Below are 17529 nucleotides of genomic sequence, written 5' to 3' on the forward strand. Positions count from 1 at the left end.
TTGATATAGATTGCTTATTAACCGATCGAGTTTGTCTTACAAGCAAAATTATAATATTGATCATCAAAAACACATGTCAATCCATCATCAAGCAACAAAGGGAACATGGATGGACAAGAAGAGGATTGAATCCCCACATCTCACATGAAAACCCAACTCTAATTTGCAAGAAGGGGAAGTCAACACATAATATTATTAACTTTCTCATGTGATGAGGCTATAAACTTAGGCTTAATTCAGATAATATATTTATTACGGGAGAATAAGAAACGCTAACATTATACGAAAATGTTGAGGCAACATAGCATTTGTGGACTGAAAACTATAAAGAAAAGAAGAAGCATAATACTGAAACAAAATTTAAAGCATCAGACGAACTGTCGTCTGTAATAACGCACTGAAAAGCTGTAAACATTAAGAAGAATCTGTATTCTTATTGTTGTCGTCATCATAGCCGTTCGTAGTAGAAGGCGAGGCGTGTCAGCCGTCCGTTAGAAGTCCTTGAGCATCTTGCGCACCTGCTCGAGCGTCACGAAGAGGACGACGGTGAAGGGGCCTTGGCGGGACACGGTGGGCACGAAGCCCTTGTACAGCGCCATAGGACCCTCCGCCCTCACCGTCTTCAGAGCGCAGTCCAGCGCCCCGGCGTACGGCGGCGCCGCCCCCTTCTCCACCTTCATGTTCATCACACGCGTCTTCACCACGTCCACCGGGTTCGACGCCACTGCCGCAACGAGACCCGCTGCGAAGCTCGCCGCCACGTGCGTCCCCAGCCCGTCTGCCCCCGCCCCGCGCTGCCGCAGGATCGCCTCCTTCGCCTGGTCGTACGTCGCCAGCTGCGACGCCGTGACGATCATCGCCCGGTTCACCGTCAGCGACGACCCACGCCACAGGCTCCCGACCCCTTCCTGGCGGGCCATTCGCCCGATGGCGTCGAGCACGCTCCGGTAGTTCCGGCGCTCAGCGGGGGGAAGCCGCCCGTCGGCTTGCATCCGGACCATGGCCACGTCGGCGGGGTTCCCGACCGCCGCCCCGATCCCACCGGCGATGAGACCGGCGGCGATCTTGCGATGAAGCGGGAGGGACGCACCGTCGCCGGACGCGGACCAGCGCTTCTTCAGCATGTCGTAAAGGCCCATGCGGGTGGTGGAGTAGAGGGTCTGGCGGAGAACAGTAGCCGAGACCCCAGAGAATAGCCCAGCAGGGCCCTCCGCGCGGAGGATCTGCGCGCCCACCGCAATCGGTCCAGGGCGGCGCGGCAGGGGAAGGGACGGCTGGTGATGATGAATGGTGGCCAAGCCAGAAGCACCCTGGAGGGCGACGGCTGGGCGGAGGGAGGAGACTGCGGGGCTGAGGGCCTCGCCTTGGAGCTGCATGCGGACCTTGATAAGGTCGAGGGGGTGGGTGGAACAGCCGGCCACGATCGAGGCGATGCCTCCTTCCACGAATCCTTTCACGCCCATCTCTCGTTAGCAGAATAAAAAGAATAAATCAACCAAAAATAATGGTCAGGGTGGATCCTTTAGGCCAAAGGGGCGGACAAAATCCCAACTTTAGGCAGAAAGGATCGGAAAGTAGGCTCCTTTGGATCGCTAAAATTACAGCGATAACCAGTTGGAGTTGGAGTTCATCTCACTGGAGACCAGGAGATGGGAGTGGAGGGCGAAAGCTACGGAAGAGGAGTGTGGAACGCTGGGCCGCTGAGACATATGCTTCTGTGTAAGTACGAGTTGGAGGAGAGGCGGAGGGTGAGCAATTTATAATGTGTGCTGAGCTCCCAGATGCCATGACGAGAGAAGGAGGAAGGAAGAAGCCGACGCGAAGTCGAAGAGGGGGAGGCCGAGTCCGGGGGAGGGTCCGATTCCTCTCTAGACGCGGATTTTACTTTTAATTGGCAGAAAACAACTGGCTTAGGGTTTGAAACCGTCTGGTATTCTTCCCTGAGGTAGAATCTTGGCCGTTGATTAAGCATCGAACGGTTCTTGGTGCTCCCCCATCGTCCGCGACCGGCCGAGGGTGCATTGCCACTCGTGCACGCGTATTTACACGTGATTTGATGCACCACTGCCACAAGTTTCATCGACGCCGTCCGTCAATGGTGCGTACGGCTGTTGATTTTAGAGGAAGGGTGGGGCCCGATCTTTTATTCGTCACTGCCGACGCTATTGGGAAGAACGTTCACTTTCGCGTTTGGTGATTGGTAACCGTCCGAGGAGTGCGCACCTGCTTCAGCGTAACTCAATGCTTTGCGCGTTCGATCAACCCGCGAAGGAACCAATGTGGGACCCATCGCTAGGCTCATTGATACCCACCATCACAGGTCCGGTTATGAAGACGGGTAAAGCGTCAAGGGTAATTGTATTAGGAGTCGTGTTGGTTTAGGTAGGAGAGCGACCTGAGAAGACCTTTTCCTATGCGGTGCACGTGTCAGCCACAGCTTGGATGACTGAACATGGGGCCCATCGGGATGGCGTGACGCACGGGACGCGGCAGCGGTGCAGGCCGACCGCTCCCGGTGGACCGGAAAGAGCGGGCAACCCGTTGACAATTCAATGGTTGACCCTCGTCTTAGTCTTTTCACGATGGTAAGCACGTATTAGTATAATCTACTAGTAACTTAATCGAAATGGACGAAAGATTCACATCCAGTAGAGTTCGGAACGATCCGATCTACGTAATATTGTTTACGTTCATATTTTTATTCATGTTTTAGGAATATAGAAGCTCATAAAAGAATATACAGATATATAAACAAACAGAATAGTCAAAGAAATTTGCGATGGATACATCGAATGAAAACCCTCTTTCAAACCAAAAGCATCGAAGTCAAAAGAAAAGAAATAACGCATATTACAGTAAGAAAACAATGCATGTAGACTTTTCTCATCCGGTGGTTGGAACAGTACCAATTCTGACCAAGTACGTTTTCCAGGTTGATTCAATTGATGCATCCACACCTTCCAAATAGCTGTGTGGATGCTTTGGCAATAGATAGGCTCTCAATCGATCATCGATTAATTGCAAGTTGCCAGCTTTTTCGTTGACAGCATAATCGCGTTACTGATTTCATGAATACTGATGTTATTCGAGAACCATATTTTTTTTTGTGGAACTCGATTGTCCACTTCAAAAAGAATATAATCCAACATTTATTCCAAAGCAAATATTCTTCCAAGAGAATAAATTCCACATTAGATTAAAACAAATAAAACCTCTCCACACATATGCTTATTAAATAGATCAATCCCTCCTATTCCCCTATGAATATATATATATATATATATATATATATATATATATTGAAAAGGGGATAAATGACTTGAATACTCTACAACAATGAAGGCTCCCAACTTGAGACAAGTATGATCATATAAGCAGCTTCCATAGAGATTGATAGGTGTCAGATACACACATCTTGAAAATCTGAACCTGCAAAAAAAATGCTGCAGAAAAACTTCTTATCCTACATATGTGACCATGAGACTCTTCAACAAAATGTGCTTTAGCTATTGAGCCTGAGTCACAAACCAAGTAACGTTTTAGGCTGGCTTTTACAAAAATGAACATTTGCAATTAAGTTTTCAAGTGTGCTACTTCCAATATTCTGTTTCTGTGGAATGGCGATCCGGATGGTGGAATGAGACCCAAACTTCGCATCACTTTAGTTTTTCTAGCACTAATATCTACTGCTGATTCTGGTGCAGAAAACTTGGCCTGATGATCCTGCATGAAATTGGGATCAGAACAAAAGCTGAATATATAATTTACAAAAGGAAAAACTGATATATACTTACAGATTTAAGGCTCTCTATCTTCTTCGGCTGTGTAGCATTTCCACGCTTTTGTTCTTCTAAGTCACTTGGCTTCATGTTTTTGCATGTCGAAGCAGCAATCCTCACCATCTTCATTGCGATATTTTTCCTTCCTTCACCCTGCTCCATGGCTCTGTTTCCAGCTACCTCATTGCTAAACATTTCCATGGTCTGTTCTGCAACATTTTTATGATTCAGTTCTTGAAAATCATTTTGCCTAATTCTTTTAGGTACAAGATCCCTATTAGCTCCTTTGTCTACATAATCTTGGAGTCCTGACTCATGATTTTTTTTGCCTTTGTCTTTTGACATTTCACTAATAAAATTTTTTTTAACCTCTAGCTGGGCATCTTTTTGCTTGCGTTTTCTTAGGGTATATTTCTTGACAATTACAGTTCCAGCAGCTTCATCCCCAGAAATTTCTTTTGAAGCTTTACCTGGAAGCTTTTCTTTGATCTGTCCCCTATCCATTTGTCTCGATTGCTCTGAGCAAAGTTGCTCCATAACTTTCACGTTAGAAGCTCCACTGTTCACTTTATCCATCATGTTTAACTTTCCTGATCTGCAAGACTCTGTATATTGGCACCTGGACCATTCTATTATATACATTTCCATTTCATGCTTCTTATCGGCATTGCGTGGTGATCGCCTTAAACAATCTCTTTTTGTACTGTTGACTCCAGAAACCCCAATTATTTCTTTCTCTGCAATATTATGGTTTTCAGGTGTACCTTGTCGTATGCTATTGCCTCCTATAGCTTCTTTCCCATACTTAACATTTATCCTTTGTTCTCTTCCTTCATCTTTGTTAGTTTTTGTATTCCTTGCAGCTTTATCTCTTGCATCATATTTTCTCTTTTGCTTTGAGCTTCCTTCTTTTTGTTTATTCGAAGAACCTATCTGAAAAGAAAGTTACATTAGTCCAATGGCTAAGATATCCAGCATCTTTTCTCCGGTATAGTCCTTATAAACTAAAAATGATTGCAACTAGATTCACATAGTAGTCAAGTCATAATATGATAGCTTTTATTTATGCTGAAAGACAGATTAACTTCTATAACAATTTGACAAATGTACTCTCACAGATGGAGAACCAACTTCTTTCTGGTTCCTTGCAGTCTTGATTTGCTTTTGCATTTTGCCTTTAGGTGATTCAGATGTTGTATGTCCTGCAAAGTAAAACAAAAACAATAGTTATCAGTGAATGTCTATATGATGTTTTCTGAGGTTTAGGAGCAAGAAATCAAATTGGTTAACCCAGTCGGCATAGACCAGCATTTACCACTCCGATCAGGGACCGATACCGGATTATAAAGGTCAGTATAGCATCTATACTTTTAATTTTTTGGGTGATATCAGACAATGGGTCAGTGTCTTGTTCAGTATATTGGTATCATAGTGGCCCAATCAATTATTAACCACTCTCAGACCATGATATAACCTTGTTTCTTTGAAATAAAAAAGGCAAGGAAAGAATAATAATGGAATATTGTTGATAAGGTTGACAAGTAAATCTGTCAAAGTTGATATGAATTATAGCAAAAGAAACATTTCATATTTTTTTTTAAAACATGGAACAAAAATAGATGAAGAGGTGATTAGATGAGAGACGATACCGATGCCACACTAATTTCTACCGGTCACATTTAGAGTGGTTAGTTTCACAACACCACATCACTCATCAGAAGCAAGAGAAAGATAATCATATTGTATTGACTTCTTTGTAATCTTCGAAGCCATCACTAGCTACTAAACAATCAAACTTTATACAGGCTTCTGAGACCGCTAGTAAGAACACTTTCCAGATAGTAAATCTCATGATTTTCTTAAATCCAGTGTAAGGTGACATCAAGATTTTTCAAAACATGATTGCTAGTAGTTTAAGGACTCTCCAAACCCAGACATCTAAACTGACACAAAAATAAATAGCTGAAAATTGACAGCAGTCATAAGTAGGATCATATGCATCTCAAAATATGGAAAAATAAATAAAAAACACAAATTGGTTAAACTTTAACACTTGACTTTATGTAACTCTAAGAAAGAAATACTGTGTGTAATCATCTTGGTGCTCTCCTGCATCACTCTTCCCAGCAGGGGCTGTCAACTCATCAATTGCCTTGTTGTAATTATATTTTGAATTACAGAATCAATTTTTCAGGACAAAAAACAAGCCAAGAAAATTGGTCAAACATTATATCAAGTTTTATAATATGAGAAAAACTAAAATAATTGTGTTCAACAATTAAATCTAAGATGGTGGAGATTTCCCTAACCTCTAAAGTGAGAAACTCGACGCATAGAATAGCCACTTGATATTGTATGAGAAAGGTCCTGTTATTTCAGACAAATGATTGAAGAAATGAATAGTATTCAACCTTTTGAAAGGCTGAATTAAGATACTGAGGATATGATATATCAAAAGATCAACAAATAGCACCTCATCCAGTGATTTTTGGAATGCTTCTTTCATGGTAATATTATCTTGCTTGAGAAACTGCATCTCATCCAGAACATACAACCAAGTGATTCTTGTTCACAATAAAGACATGATAATTAAAAAGTAATATATCCAAGTAGAGGAAAGCAGAAACAAGTGCTTAAGCCAAGACATGATATGGTAACTCACATTCTCAAACTCCATATTGCACTTCAAAGGGTCCATGTACAAGCTGTAGGAATGAACAATTATCACTAAATGGTCCCGTGAAAATCAATGTGAAAGCAACAAAGACCACAAAACTTACTAGTCATAGGTTCCATACAAGCGAATGAGAATTTCATCCTTTGATTTCCTTTTGGGTTTAACATCAATGCTTTTCTCATCAACAACCTTTAAAATTAGCAATATAAAGACACAAAGACGGTTATTTTGATATTCCAGATATACTAAGCCACCATGATGTATATAGAAATTACTTAGTTATCAACCTAACATATCTAGTTTCTTGGATGCTTTGTAAATACATAGTTAATCCAACAGATCTAGCTTCTTGGATAATTTACAAACACCTCTTAAACTCATATGAGCACAAAATATTCTTCATACTTATTCTTCAAGAAAAGGGGATATTCATTTGTATTTATGTAATTAGAAGGTCTTTTTCATCAAAGAAACAAGACATACAGAAATAGATTCAAAAAAGACCAGCAGAAAGAAATTTTAATCACCCAAAGCAAGTCCAAGTAGAGTTAGCAGATACAAGGACTTGTCAACAGTGGCAGCAACATCCAAAAAATTTGGTGCAAGAAATCTAAGGAAACAAGTTTTCCAATCTTCCAGAACTTTTAGGTGTGAATTTTGGCATTTATCAATCTTCCAACTACCGCAGGACAGAAAAAAATTATTGTAGATTCTAATACTATGCTGAATACCTGACCAGGCCACCATGAATTGTTATGGATTTTGATCCATGCAATATCCCCCGGTATGAATTTTTGGAACAACTGATTATTCCCAGATGCTTCCAAACTATTGCTAACACAAGTTGCAGTACTTCTAAAAGCATGCCCTTTCATTATATTTTAGCTGAAACAAATAGAGGCTTGCACCTAATGCAACACATAACACACATCAATCACTACATCGTATATGCTATCTTTAATTTGAAGCAAAATAAAGGAACTGATGAGAAACAGTTAGTAGCCAAGACAAATATGTACAAACTAGAACTTAAAGATAAACATTGGAAGGAATATTAACATCATTAGTTGAGATTGTTTGCAGGAAATCAAAACAAGAAATATGCCTTGGGACATTATTTATACGAAAGAAGCAGGTGTCACACATTTGCTTGAACAGGACAAGCATTATACATGAGTATCAAATGCAGAAGCATGTGTGATGAATGTAAATAAATCCAAGATAACTCAAGATCAACATAAGACATGGTGAGCAACCAAGGCCAATGCATCATTTAAATACATGAATCGGCACAATTACAGGCTAAGTTGTTCAGGAGAGTAAACCTATATCCTTGAGACGATAAGCACTTCTAAAACTAGGGTATTGAGAAGATAAGTAACATTTATGAAAAACCTTAAGTGCTTTTATTCAATATATTGAGTGATATGTCATGCAGATATAATTTCAACAAGAAACTATCAATGTCAAAACAGCTAAAAACAACAATGTAGAACAAAAAAGGAATTTAGTGTAGATAATCTGAGATTTATAAAAAATAAATAAAATAGATCATTTTTCAATTTTTGTTTATGTGGGAAATACAACTGGTTCTTTTAGAAGGCATACACTAGGTAGTGATTGTTCAAGATCCTAACAGAAACAAGTGCCTGGTTAAACATGAATGTGCAATCAAGTGACATTTTTTATATAACCTGCACTCTAGCAACCTGTTCCATGAAGAAACATAAACTTTCAGGAATTTCTATCATCATTTTTTGTTTTCAACTTGGCATCTTGCTCTCTTCCAATCTTGAACACATGGTTAAACTCTTGTGAAGAGTAGGAAATTACACATCACACACTGTATCTTTTTACCCCCTTCACAATAATAGGGTCTTCAAGTAAGCTTCATATGTATTTTATATATGGCTACTAATGAAAAATCCAAGTCACCAAATTTTCATTTTCTTAAAAACACTATATGCTTTGGTTCATCCAACAAAATCGAACTTAACTTATCTCCTAGAAATTAATATCTGTATGTTCATTACTAGATGTTTTGTTATCACTACTCCTCGGATGTCTCCAATAATCCCTTGACATCCAACCAGGCTAGTTCAGATTTTAGGGAAAAACAGCAACAGTATGAAATCCACAACAGTCTCTATGCAAATCATTTCCACAAAATGCATCGCTACAACATAAACATAACAACAACATCAAGAAGAGAATAATCTAGCAAATGGTGGAGCACATTCTACAGCGGCCATCAACCTACCTCCATAGAAGATACAGCCATAGCAACACAAGGTTAATCATACTGCTACAAAACAACCAAAATGTTCATGTCCTAGCCTCATCATTCATCAAAGCAAAGAAGGGAAGGAAGGAGAGAAAGGAACACTATTGCTCTATCTGCCACTAAAGATGTAGAACACGATACCAGAAGAAGAAGAAGAAGAAGAAGAAGAACCAAAAACAAAGGGATCGACGAGAACAGCCTCTCTTCACCTCAGTATCCTTCACCCACGCTTTGGGGCCTCTCTAACCGCCTTCTTTGATCTTGGAGAGATCTCTCTCTCTCGCTCTCTTGCTCTCTCCGATGCTGTGGTTGAGGCGACGGATTCCGAAATGACCGATCGCTTCCACTTCTGGAGAAGATCGGCTGTTGAGCTTCAAACACCTGCGCTGTTATCAACCCTGCTCCAATGGACTCCACATGGCCTAAACACCAGACGTGTTTGGTGGGCCTCTCGGGCCCGCATCACTGGCTGCTTCTCCGACGTAATCATAGTGACGGAAAATTTAACGGAGCTTATTTCTTATTTATCTAACGGAAGAACAACTTCTCATCTTTTAGAAAATAAAGAATACTTTGCATAAATAAACTAAAAAGGACCCTATGCCAAAAAATAAATATTAGAGTTTTTTCTTATGACTTTACTCATTAATTATTATGATATCATAATAATTATAGTGAGAATAAGAGTTTATAAATTTATATCATTAAAATGAGAATAATGATTTAGATGGATATATATGTTCCATATTAAATTTTATGATAATAAATATGCTATATTCAAAAAAATTAGAATTTATTAAGATAAATATCCTAATTAAAAAGGATGGATTTATAAAAAATATATTTTAAGTTATGTTATAAAAAAAATAATATGGATTGATGTGATTATCACGGTAAATTAGTACCACATGCATATCACTCATCACCATAAGAATATCGTATTAAAACCAAATGATTTATATACCACATTAGAACCATTGTCACGTTAACACCGAATGACAACACATTAAGTAACATGTGGTTGTTGGCACATGACTAACACGTAGTCGCCACATGATCTACGTATGGTTGACACATAACTAACACCTTAGTAACTATTCCTCGTAATTAATATTGATCACGGGAATAATAATCTAAAGAATTCATTATAAAATAACTTCCGTATGCTTAAGTTATTAGTCGAATATTCTAAACTTAAAACTAACTTAAACATTGGATAGACATATATCAACCCCGTCACAATTCGATAGGGCTTTGCTTTTTTAAAGTTGGATGGTATAGTATCGACCAAAATCGAACCGTGATAAATGTGAAATGAACCACATGCGCTAACATGTTATAATAGAATGATTAGAGATTTTAAAATATAATATATAGATAATAATAATAATAAATTAATCTAATCATGATAAATAATCTCAAATTTTTGTGGTGGTATGGACCAATAAAATCGAAATTTGGAACTTAATTATCAATATATATAAACACAAATTTTAAAAGAAAATATGTCTGCTATAAATTTGCAAAGAAGAATGGATGTTAAAGCACTTTGATTCTTTATCGAACTCAAAACGTTCCTCAAAAAGTGAAAGATAACAATTAATGATATTTTTTTTAATCGAATAAGTTACTCGTAAACGAAGAGAATTTATAGCCATCGATCGTAATTAATGAAAATTCATCGATTTGCGTCACCCATTAATGGAGATCTTATTGTTATCGGCCTTAGAATTACCTTTTTTATTAACATAAAATTATTTATTTATATTCCAAAAAGCAATCAATTTAATAGAAACTCAATAACAACAGTTGTTCACTTACTATCTTGAAACATTATATACATATACAAATATACATACACACATGTGATCTCACACAAACAAACGGGATAAAAAGAATGATAGAGGTAAGCAAGAGAAATGAAGCCAAAGATTTGATAATAATCTTTGCAATTAACAAATTGTAATAATTAATATTTTTTAATCTCATGAAATGGATTATGAAATGTCATGAGGAATCCATTTCTTTGGCTGATTGTGTTTTTAGGGTTCCTCAATTATATTATATTTTTTTTTTATATTTAAAAGTAAGATTATATATATATATATAAACTTTTTTTTCAAATCAGTGTTAATGATATAAGCAATTTCTTAATAATATTTAAAGATAAAATTAGTAGATAGATCTTTTTGAAATCTTATGTTGATGGATACTCTTTTTTTATAGTCATAAAATTAACATATTTTTTAAAGATGTAATACAAATTATACTAAACAACCAAGTCAAGATGATAAAGGTTAACTCTTCTGTGTCTACCACCCAAATCTGAAGCTCATCATAGTCATCATAAGAACACCAACCCACTTAGTCCTTACTCTAAACGTTGTGGAGCTTTACCTGTAAACATTCCACCCACCATATTTCGTGATCTCAGACTTTGTGCTCGCTGCTATATTTAATGAGCCACTCCATTCGATGGTTCTCGGTCATCTCTTCTATATATAAAGAGATCACCTCAAACCTCTCTCGGCACCACCTTATTTCATCTCTTTGTGGAGATATGGCCACGAGAGTAGGCGTTGTTCTTCTCGTTCTAGCTTTCATCTCAGGAACATCTCTTGCGGCAAGAATCATCGTCGGCGACGCGGCACATTGGACCTTCGGCTACAACTATACAGACTGGGCGATCAAGAATGCCCCGTTCTACCGAAACGATATCTTGGGTGAATACTGCTCTCTCTCTCTCTCTCCCACGCATGCATACGGCTGCTTATTATTTGCGTTGTTTTGGTGCAGTGTTCATGTACGATCCTCCGAACATTACCACGTTCCCCCACAGCGTGTACCTGATGAAGAGCCTACGTAGCTTCGAGGCCTGCGACCTGAAGAAGGCGCAGCTTGTGGCCAACGTCGTGCAAGGAGGTGGCGCTGGCTTCGAGTTTGTGCTGAAGAGGAGGAAGCCTCACTACTTTGTGTGTGGAGAGCACGGTGGCATTCATTGCACCGTTGGGCTTATGAAGTTCTCTGTGCTGCCTGTAAGGAGGTATTGCCAAGCTTGAGGGACCACTTAAGAAGACGTGGCTTTATTTAGAGTTTAAGATAAATACCTATTTCTAAGTGGAAAAATAATTTAGAGGGCTTCGCTTTGTGAACTATATATATATATATATATATATATATATATATATATATAGTTTGAAAATAATTATATTTCGAATTATATATATATATATATATATTATTTTAAGGAAATCGTCCCAAATTATTTTCCCGTAAAAGAAATTCGAGGCGCAAACCTAAAAAGGAACATCAAGCACGAGTCCGAAGAAACGATCACCGCAGACACGCGTTCCTCTTCGCCCTCGACTCGCAAACCGTCCCATCTGCCGACATCACCCTCTCTTCTTCAGTTCCTGAAAGGCTTGCTCGACTTCTCTTTCATTCACCAAAGCTTTGATCGTTCATATGAGACTCGCCGACGAGATCGAGAGCGGGACGCTTATCCCTGATTTCAGGAGTACGAAATCGAAAAGGATCCTTGCGACGAGAGATTGTTTCGAAGGCGATTTGAGCGATCAAATCTAGTCAGGGCATTTGGGAGTAAGTCGGCGATCTCTGTATCTTTCGAGCATCCATCGATTGGCTCATCTTGCGATTCATGTGACATATTTGTTGTGTTTATTTCGGGCAGTTTTTGTTGTCGGCGAGCCTGCAGCAGCAGCAGCAGCTGAGATGAGCACGTATGGTGGGGATAGCTGGGCAAGAGAGGCGCATCACCGGAAGAGAAGAGTGGACGATCTCATGCTGTCCTCCTCCTCCTCCTTCCGGGATGCTTCATTCCCTTCTTTCAAGAAGCTCTCCAACGGCAAGTATGCCTGCCTCGTCTGCCCTCACAAACCCATCCTAGATACCCCTCTCATGTTGTCGGTAAGCCACTGTACTTCACTTTGATCTCCCCAAACAGAACTTCTATTGAAGATTACTTGTATTTCTTGCTAAGACAGTGTATCTGAGAAAAAGGGAAAAGAGATGTCTCTTGGAATTGACATGGTTGTCAAGAAACATATACTTTTATCATGTAGATATATTTACTCGTTAGCCAAAGAATAATTTTTTTGACGGATTCAGATAGAAGGAAGAAGAGATAAAAGAATATTTTTTTAACAGATGCAGATAGTGAAAAGGACAAGGAAGAAAAGATGGGATTTTCGTTATTTGTTATATCGGGGAATATTATTTGTACTAATTCAATGTAGATACAATTATGACTCTTTGCATAAACCCTGTCATCTCTCTTATGTCTCAGCTGGTTATACTTTTATGCTTAAATAATTGCAAATGAATTGATAAAGTTTTCATTTTCTAAGACCTCGTTCAGTAATTATTCATTTTTTATATTGGCATATGTTGATCTCATTGGTCTTCAGTACACTGATTCATAAGTCTGCAATCAGTAATAAATTATTCAAACATAATTTTCATTGAAGGTACATAAATATAAGCATCAAACTGTGCCAAAAGGCAATTGTTTAAACAGGACCAGCTTAGTGGACTAGATGACTCATATTGAAGGTTCTTTGGTTCTTCATTATTCACCCCATTTGAGAATACAAGTTTGCTAATAATATGTTGCAAGGTTTTAAAGACAGTTGTTACAAGTAGAAATTAAGCATAAAAAGCTTGGAGTAAATTTTACATTTTTCTTCTTTTGTATGAAGTAAGGATACGGGCACAGGAAACTGGATATTGGACATAAGGTAGGTACTGGATATAGGAAAAATTTTACACCATCTGCTGCTTATCTCTCACTGCTGTTGCCTTCGCCACGTGCTGCTGAGTTTGTGCTCATGGGATAGCATGCGTAGGAATGAACGGAATTTGGTGAGTTGAGTCCCATAAGATCTTCTCCAAGATTAAATTTAAGTAGAAACATACGGCACTAATATTTTAACATATATCAAATAACTAAAAGCTAAAATAAACAAGATACATGTATGTAAATATTATTGGTCATGCCTTTCGTAGCTTCAATATATGTACTCATGTTCATGTACCATATTTTGATCGACTCTTTTGGATCATAACTCCATATTCTAAAATAAAGCAATGGCTATGACTGAATTCATATTGCATCTGACACTGTAACGAGTTTGGAGCAATTTAGATTCTAACATGAAAAGATAATTGTATATCATGCATCTGCAAGTCCTATATATTTGAAACTTAATATTGTCGTAATTATTATTATTTTTAACACTATCATATCTGACTATAATATTGCAACAGGTACATAATAAGGGATCTCGCCACATTGCTGCAGAATCAAGGGTGAGAGCAAGTGAATTATCAAAACGGAATGAATTACACAAGAGAATAGCCTTATCTGAAGATTCTACTGGTCTTTCAAGTTCTGATATTTTAGTGCAACAAGGGAAGAGTTCAGGGTTCCATAACAAGCCACTCATCCAAAAGACCATGAAGGCAATTTTAGAAACAAAGAGCAACCAAACGGAGAATCCAAAATTTGTTGTTGCTGGTCACAAAACTGAACTAGGAACACGATCTTCTGTGTGTGATTCAAAACACTCTCCTGCTACTGATGGCATCAGAGAGCCATCCGGAAATGATGCTTGTGAGTCTAGTAACAGCAATGAAAAAAAATTACTGATGACTGCAGCAACTAATAAGATGCTTACTGATTGGCATTCGGAGTTTAGTGAGCGCCGAGAGAAAGAACTCAAATTTACTTCTGCAGGTTGGAAGAGGGATTGTCATGGAAAATGGTACAGAGATGAAAACGTGAGTTCTGCTGCTATTTTATGCAATATACTTTGAATAAGTCAACTAATTAATTTTTAGCTCTGTATCTAGGCACAATATTCTTGTTGCATGTGCATATTTAACGTATGAGTAATCGTGGTGGTCTTAAGTATACCCGGTATCATAAATTGTGATGTGAGATAACTTACCTAGTTCGCAATATGGAAGTAAGGTCTTCCTCAATAATAGATCCATGCTTGTGCATATTATATCTAGTGACCAGAGATGGTAAGTCATATAATCCTTGAGCACTTGATTAATGATTAGGTGGTTATCATTAGTGAGTTTTTATCATGTCTTGGAGGAAAGTTCAAGCTTGATTTTAGTTTCAGAACTGTTCAGAGTACAGTTAACTGATCTAAAGTAAATTGATCTGATGGAAATACAGGTTGAGTTTGACTCAGATGAAGAAGATCCAAATATCACCCTGAGATGATTATATCTATTTTGCGTCGTGTTTGCTGTACCTGGAAGCCTTGTCCTGTGGCGAATTGCTGTTCGTGGTTAATATCAGGTTTGGCACACCATCGGATGCTGATTCATAGTTTCCTCATGAAATTATTTCAGGCAAACTATAACCGGTAAATAGAGATATAGGCTACATACATTTGAGTGTGTAATACTTTTTTTTTTCTCTTCTTTTAGGTACTATACTCTTGTACTGGTTTAATTACATGCCAAGGTTTTTTGCCCTTGGAAAATTCAAGGTATTGATCAGTTGTCTCTTCCAAGCTTAGCCAGGTTCCAATGACATCAAGCTAAACTAGTCTGAAGCTGTCTTGTCTGTGCTTGATGCATGATATATCGAGACCTTTTGTCACTATAACGGTGTGTATATTTCCTGTGCTTGGTGCATGAAAATATATCGTATAACCCATCTACGACCATTAGATCCTATTAAGAAAATAAATCCACCTACGTGCTTGGCATGCATAATTCCACCAAGCGTATGGTCATCGGTTATCATAATTCCATTAAACGTGCTTGGCATGCATGTTATTTTCCGAAACTTCTATTGCAATCAAGAGTTAGTAGTTCTCACGTCTTCTATGACCTCAAAGAAGTCGGCAGCTATTTCATGAACCAATTAGAAATGGAGCAAAAAAGCATGTGTGTAGTTTCCTCTCTTTCGATGAGGCCGCCGAAGGACGGCAGCAAAGTTGTGATGTCAAAATAATATATAGGAATATCAATAGGCGACTCATTAATAAGTTGAACATTGACCTAAGAGACTCGATAATACATAGGAATGGCATACCACACTTAATGGTAGTTTGAATCCTCGATAGTATCATACGAAAGATCTCGCATGGATCATGTTGAGTCTTTTTATCTTGGATCATGTACCATCTCACAACTTTCTTTTCATGACCATCTACAGATGCTGCTCGTCGTGATTCTCACTAGCTGAATTGTTCTTGATGAAGATATGTATATTTTATGGCATATATCTCAGGCACATTAGTTCTGAGCTTATGCATTCACATATAGGCGTAGAAATATTGTGGACTAGAAGTGTACAGAGTCGAGCAGTGGTTGTCACCGAGGAACAGTGATATGTTGTTATTGCATCCGAGTCTTTCCATTACTACAACACAAGGAAACAGTAGATAAATCTACATCAAGCAATTGAGAATCGAAATCCCACCAAAGAGATAACAGCATGATTTCCATTAATGTCCGCGGTTGAAGGGGTAGCCGCGGAAGCGAATGCGACTGAGGAGGCCCTGCCGGTGTCGCGGAGCAGTCGTCTTCTTCAGCTCCTCCGATGCTGCCCCGTCTTCATGCGATGAATTATGGCCGTGCGTCGATACGAAGTTTGCGTTGGATGATGATGACGACGACAGAAAAGTGAACCTGCCGAGAAGCTCCCTTGACGCGCTCCGAAACAAGAGCAGCTCCCGCAGTCGCCACTTGCTGCTTGCGCCGCCCTTGGCCCGGTTGGCAAAGCTAGAGGCAGTAGCCTTCTCGCTCCCTGGTCTGTCTCTTGTTGCTTCCATCATCGCAATGGTGAAGGGATCAAGCTCTTCTTCCGCTCCTCCCTTACCTTGGTGGCCGGAAGACCACAAACCCCTCAATCGGGGGGGCCTCGGAGACCGCGGGGATGAGGTGACACAGACTCCGTCGTCCAACGTTGGGTATTGAAGACGAGGAGGCGGCTTCAGGGGCGGAGCTCTTCCCTCCTCAAAGAGCTGACCGTCGTCGACCGTGGTTCCCGTCTTCTTCCCTCTGAGACCGAAGGCGAAGCGGAGCTTGTCGCCGTTGTCATCTTCACCAGGGGAGCTGAAATGAGACTTGGGGGTGCCGGGCTTCTCTTCCCAGACGAAAGGGACGCGGGAGGTGTGCGAGGAAGGCGAGGGCGGAAGACAGCCACTGCCGCAGAAGCGTGCACAGACGGTGGCGGCATGAGTTGGGCTGGTGGGCGCACTGGTGCAACGGCAGTAGAGGGCGAAGGGGTCGTCCGAGTGCTTGGGGCTCGACGGAGCACTGCCGTAGGGGACGGTGGTCACGGTGCCGAAGTCGAACTCTTGGACTGATGCCACGACCTTCATGCTCGTCTTCCTCGTGTATCTGATGGCTGTTGCCATGAGGATCTGAAAACCTTACGAAGGATTTGGGTTCAGATATAAGGATCAAAGCAAGAGTTTTTAAATGGTAACTGTTGTGGGTGGAGAAGCAAATCGTTTGACCGAGGAGGAGGAAGAGGAATAAATAAGAAACAATAGATTTGACCATGGAACAAAAAATTCTTCTTTTTCCAATTCTGGATTTAGTAATAGCAATCCTGAGAGACACAACACGTCCACAATTTAATTGGTCAACTTTAATCATAATATATGAAATAATTTGGATGTAAAAGGTGCAGACAATTATTGACTGTTGGGTAATGAAAATTATTTCTCTACCTCAAGACGAGAGGGAACCACTTCAAAACAACACAGATTATAAGATGAAGCAAGAGGCTAAAA

General features: G+C 39.6%; 5 protein-coding genes across 15 annotated transcripts; 2 read left to right on the forward strand and 3 right to left on the reverse strand.

Annotated features, from left to right (window-relative positions):
- Positions 1-225: 225 nt before the first annotated feature.
- On the reverse strand, positions 226-1752 carry LOC135585347 (mitochondrial uncoupling protein 5-like). Its single transcript, XM_065129919.1, has one exon. It carries the CDS (start codon positions 1461-1463, stop codon positions 492-494), a length of 972 nt encoding a protein of 323 aa, XP_064985991.1. The 5' UTR covers positions 1464-1752; the 3' UTR covers positions 226-491.
- Positions 1753-3341: 1589 nt separating this feature from the next.
- Positions 3342-9106, reverse strand: LOC135585353 (uncharacterized). Of its 10 annotated transcripts, none has more exons than XM_009382622.3 (9): positions 8950-9106; positions 7188-7364; positions 6560-6645; positions 6442-6484; positions 6253-6309; positions 6089-6146; positions 4911-4981; positions 3795-4712; positions 3342-3723 (listed from the first exon to the last, which is right to left on the reverse strand). In XM_009382622.3, the coding sequence occupies exons 2-9, from the start codon at positions 7329-7331 to the stop codon at positions 3574-3576; spliced, it is 1527 nt and encodes a 508-aa protein (XP_009380897.2). In that variant the 5' UTR covers positions 7332-7364; positions 8950-9106; the 3' UTR covers positions 3342-3573. The 10 variants fall into 10 exon arrangements, with proteins under 10 accessions (XP_009380897.2, XP_064985995.1, XP_064985992.1 ...); XM_065129923.1 differs by having other exon boundaries at positions 4896-4981; XM_065129920.1 differs by having other exon boundaries at positions 4890-4981.
- A 2155-nt stretch (positions 9107-11261) lies between these two features.
- On the forward strand, positions 11262-11869 carry LOC103969168 (uncharacterized). Its single transcript, XM_009382627.3, has 2 exons — positions 11262-11463; positions 11537-11869. The coding sequence occupies exons 1-2, from the start codon at positions 11301-11303 to the stop codon at positions 11797-11799; spliced, it is 426 nt and encodes a 141-aa protein (XP_009380902.2). The 5' UTR covers positions 11262-11300; the 3' UTR covers positions 11800-11869.
- Positions 11870-12000: 131 nt separating this feature from the next.
- Positions 12001-15285, forward strand: LOC135585358 (uncharacterized). Of its 2 annotated transcripts, XR_010491980.1 has the most exons (5): positions 12001-12340; positions 12432-12667; positions 14027-14539; positions 14949-15074; positions 15206-15285. XR_010491980.1 is itself a non-coding variant. In XM_065129932.1 (4 exons), exons 2-4 carry the CDS (start codon positions 12473-12475, stop codon positions 14994-14996), a joined length of 756 nt encoding a protein of 251 aa, XP_064986004.1. In that variant the 5' UTR covers positions 12001-12340; positions 12432-12472; the 3' UTR covers positions 14997-15285. The 2 variants fall into 2 exon arrangements, 1 of the variants encoding a protein (XP_064986004.1); XM_065129932.1 differs by having other exon boundaries at positions 14949-15285.
- A 129-nt stretch (positions 15286-15414) lies between these two features.
- On the reverse strand, positions 15415-17413 carry LOC135625299 (uncharacterized). Its single transcript, XM_065129931.1, has one exon. The coding sequence runs from the start codon at positions 17146-17148 to the stop codon at positions 16234-16236; it is 915 nt and encodes a 304-aa protein (XP_064986003.1). The 5' UTR covers positions 17149-17413; the 3' UTR covers positions 15415-16233.
- Between the last annotated feature and the right edge of the window lie 116 nt (positions 17414-17529).

This window comes from Musa acuminata, chromosome BXJ2-10 (genome assembly GCF_036884655.1).
Source record: "Musa acuminata AAA Group cultivar baxijiao chromosome BXJ2-10, Cavendish_Baxijiao_AAA, whole genome shotgun sequence".
NCBI lineage: Eukaryota > Viridiplantae > Streptophyta > Magnoliopsida > Zingiberales > Musaceae > Musa > Musa acuminata.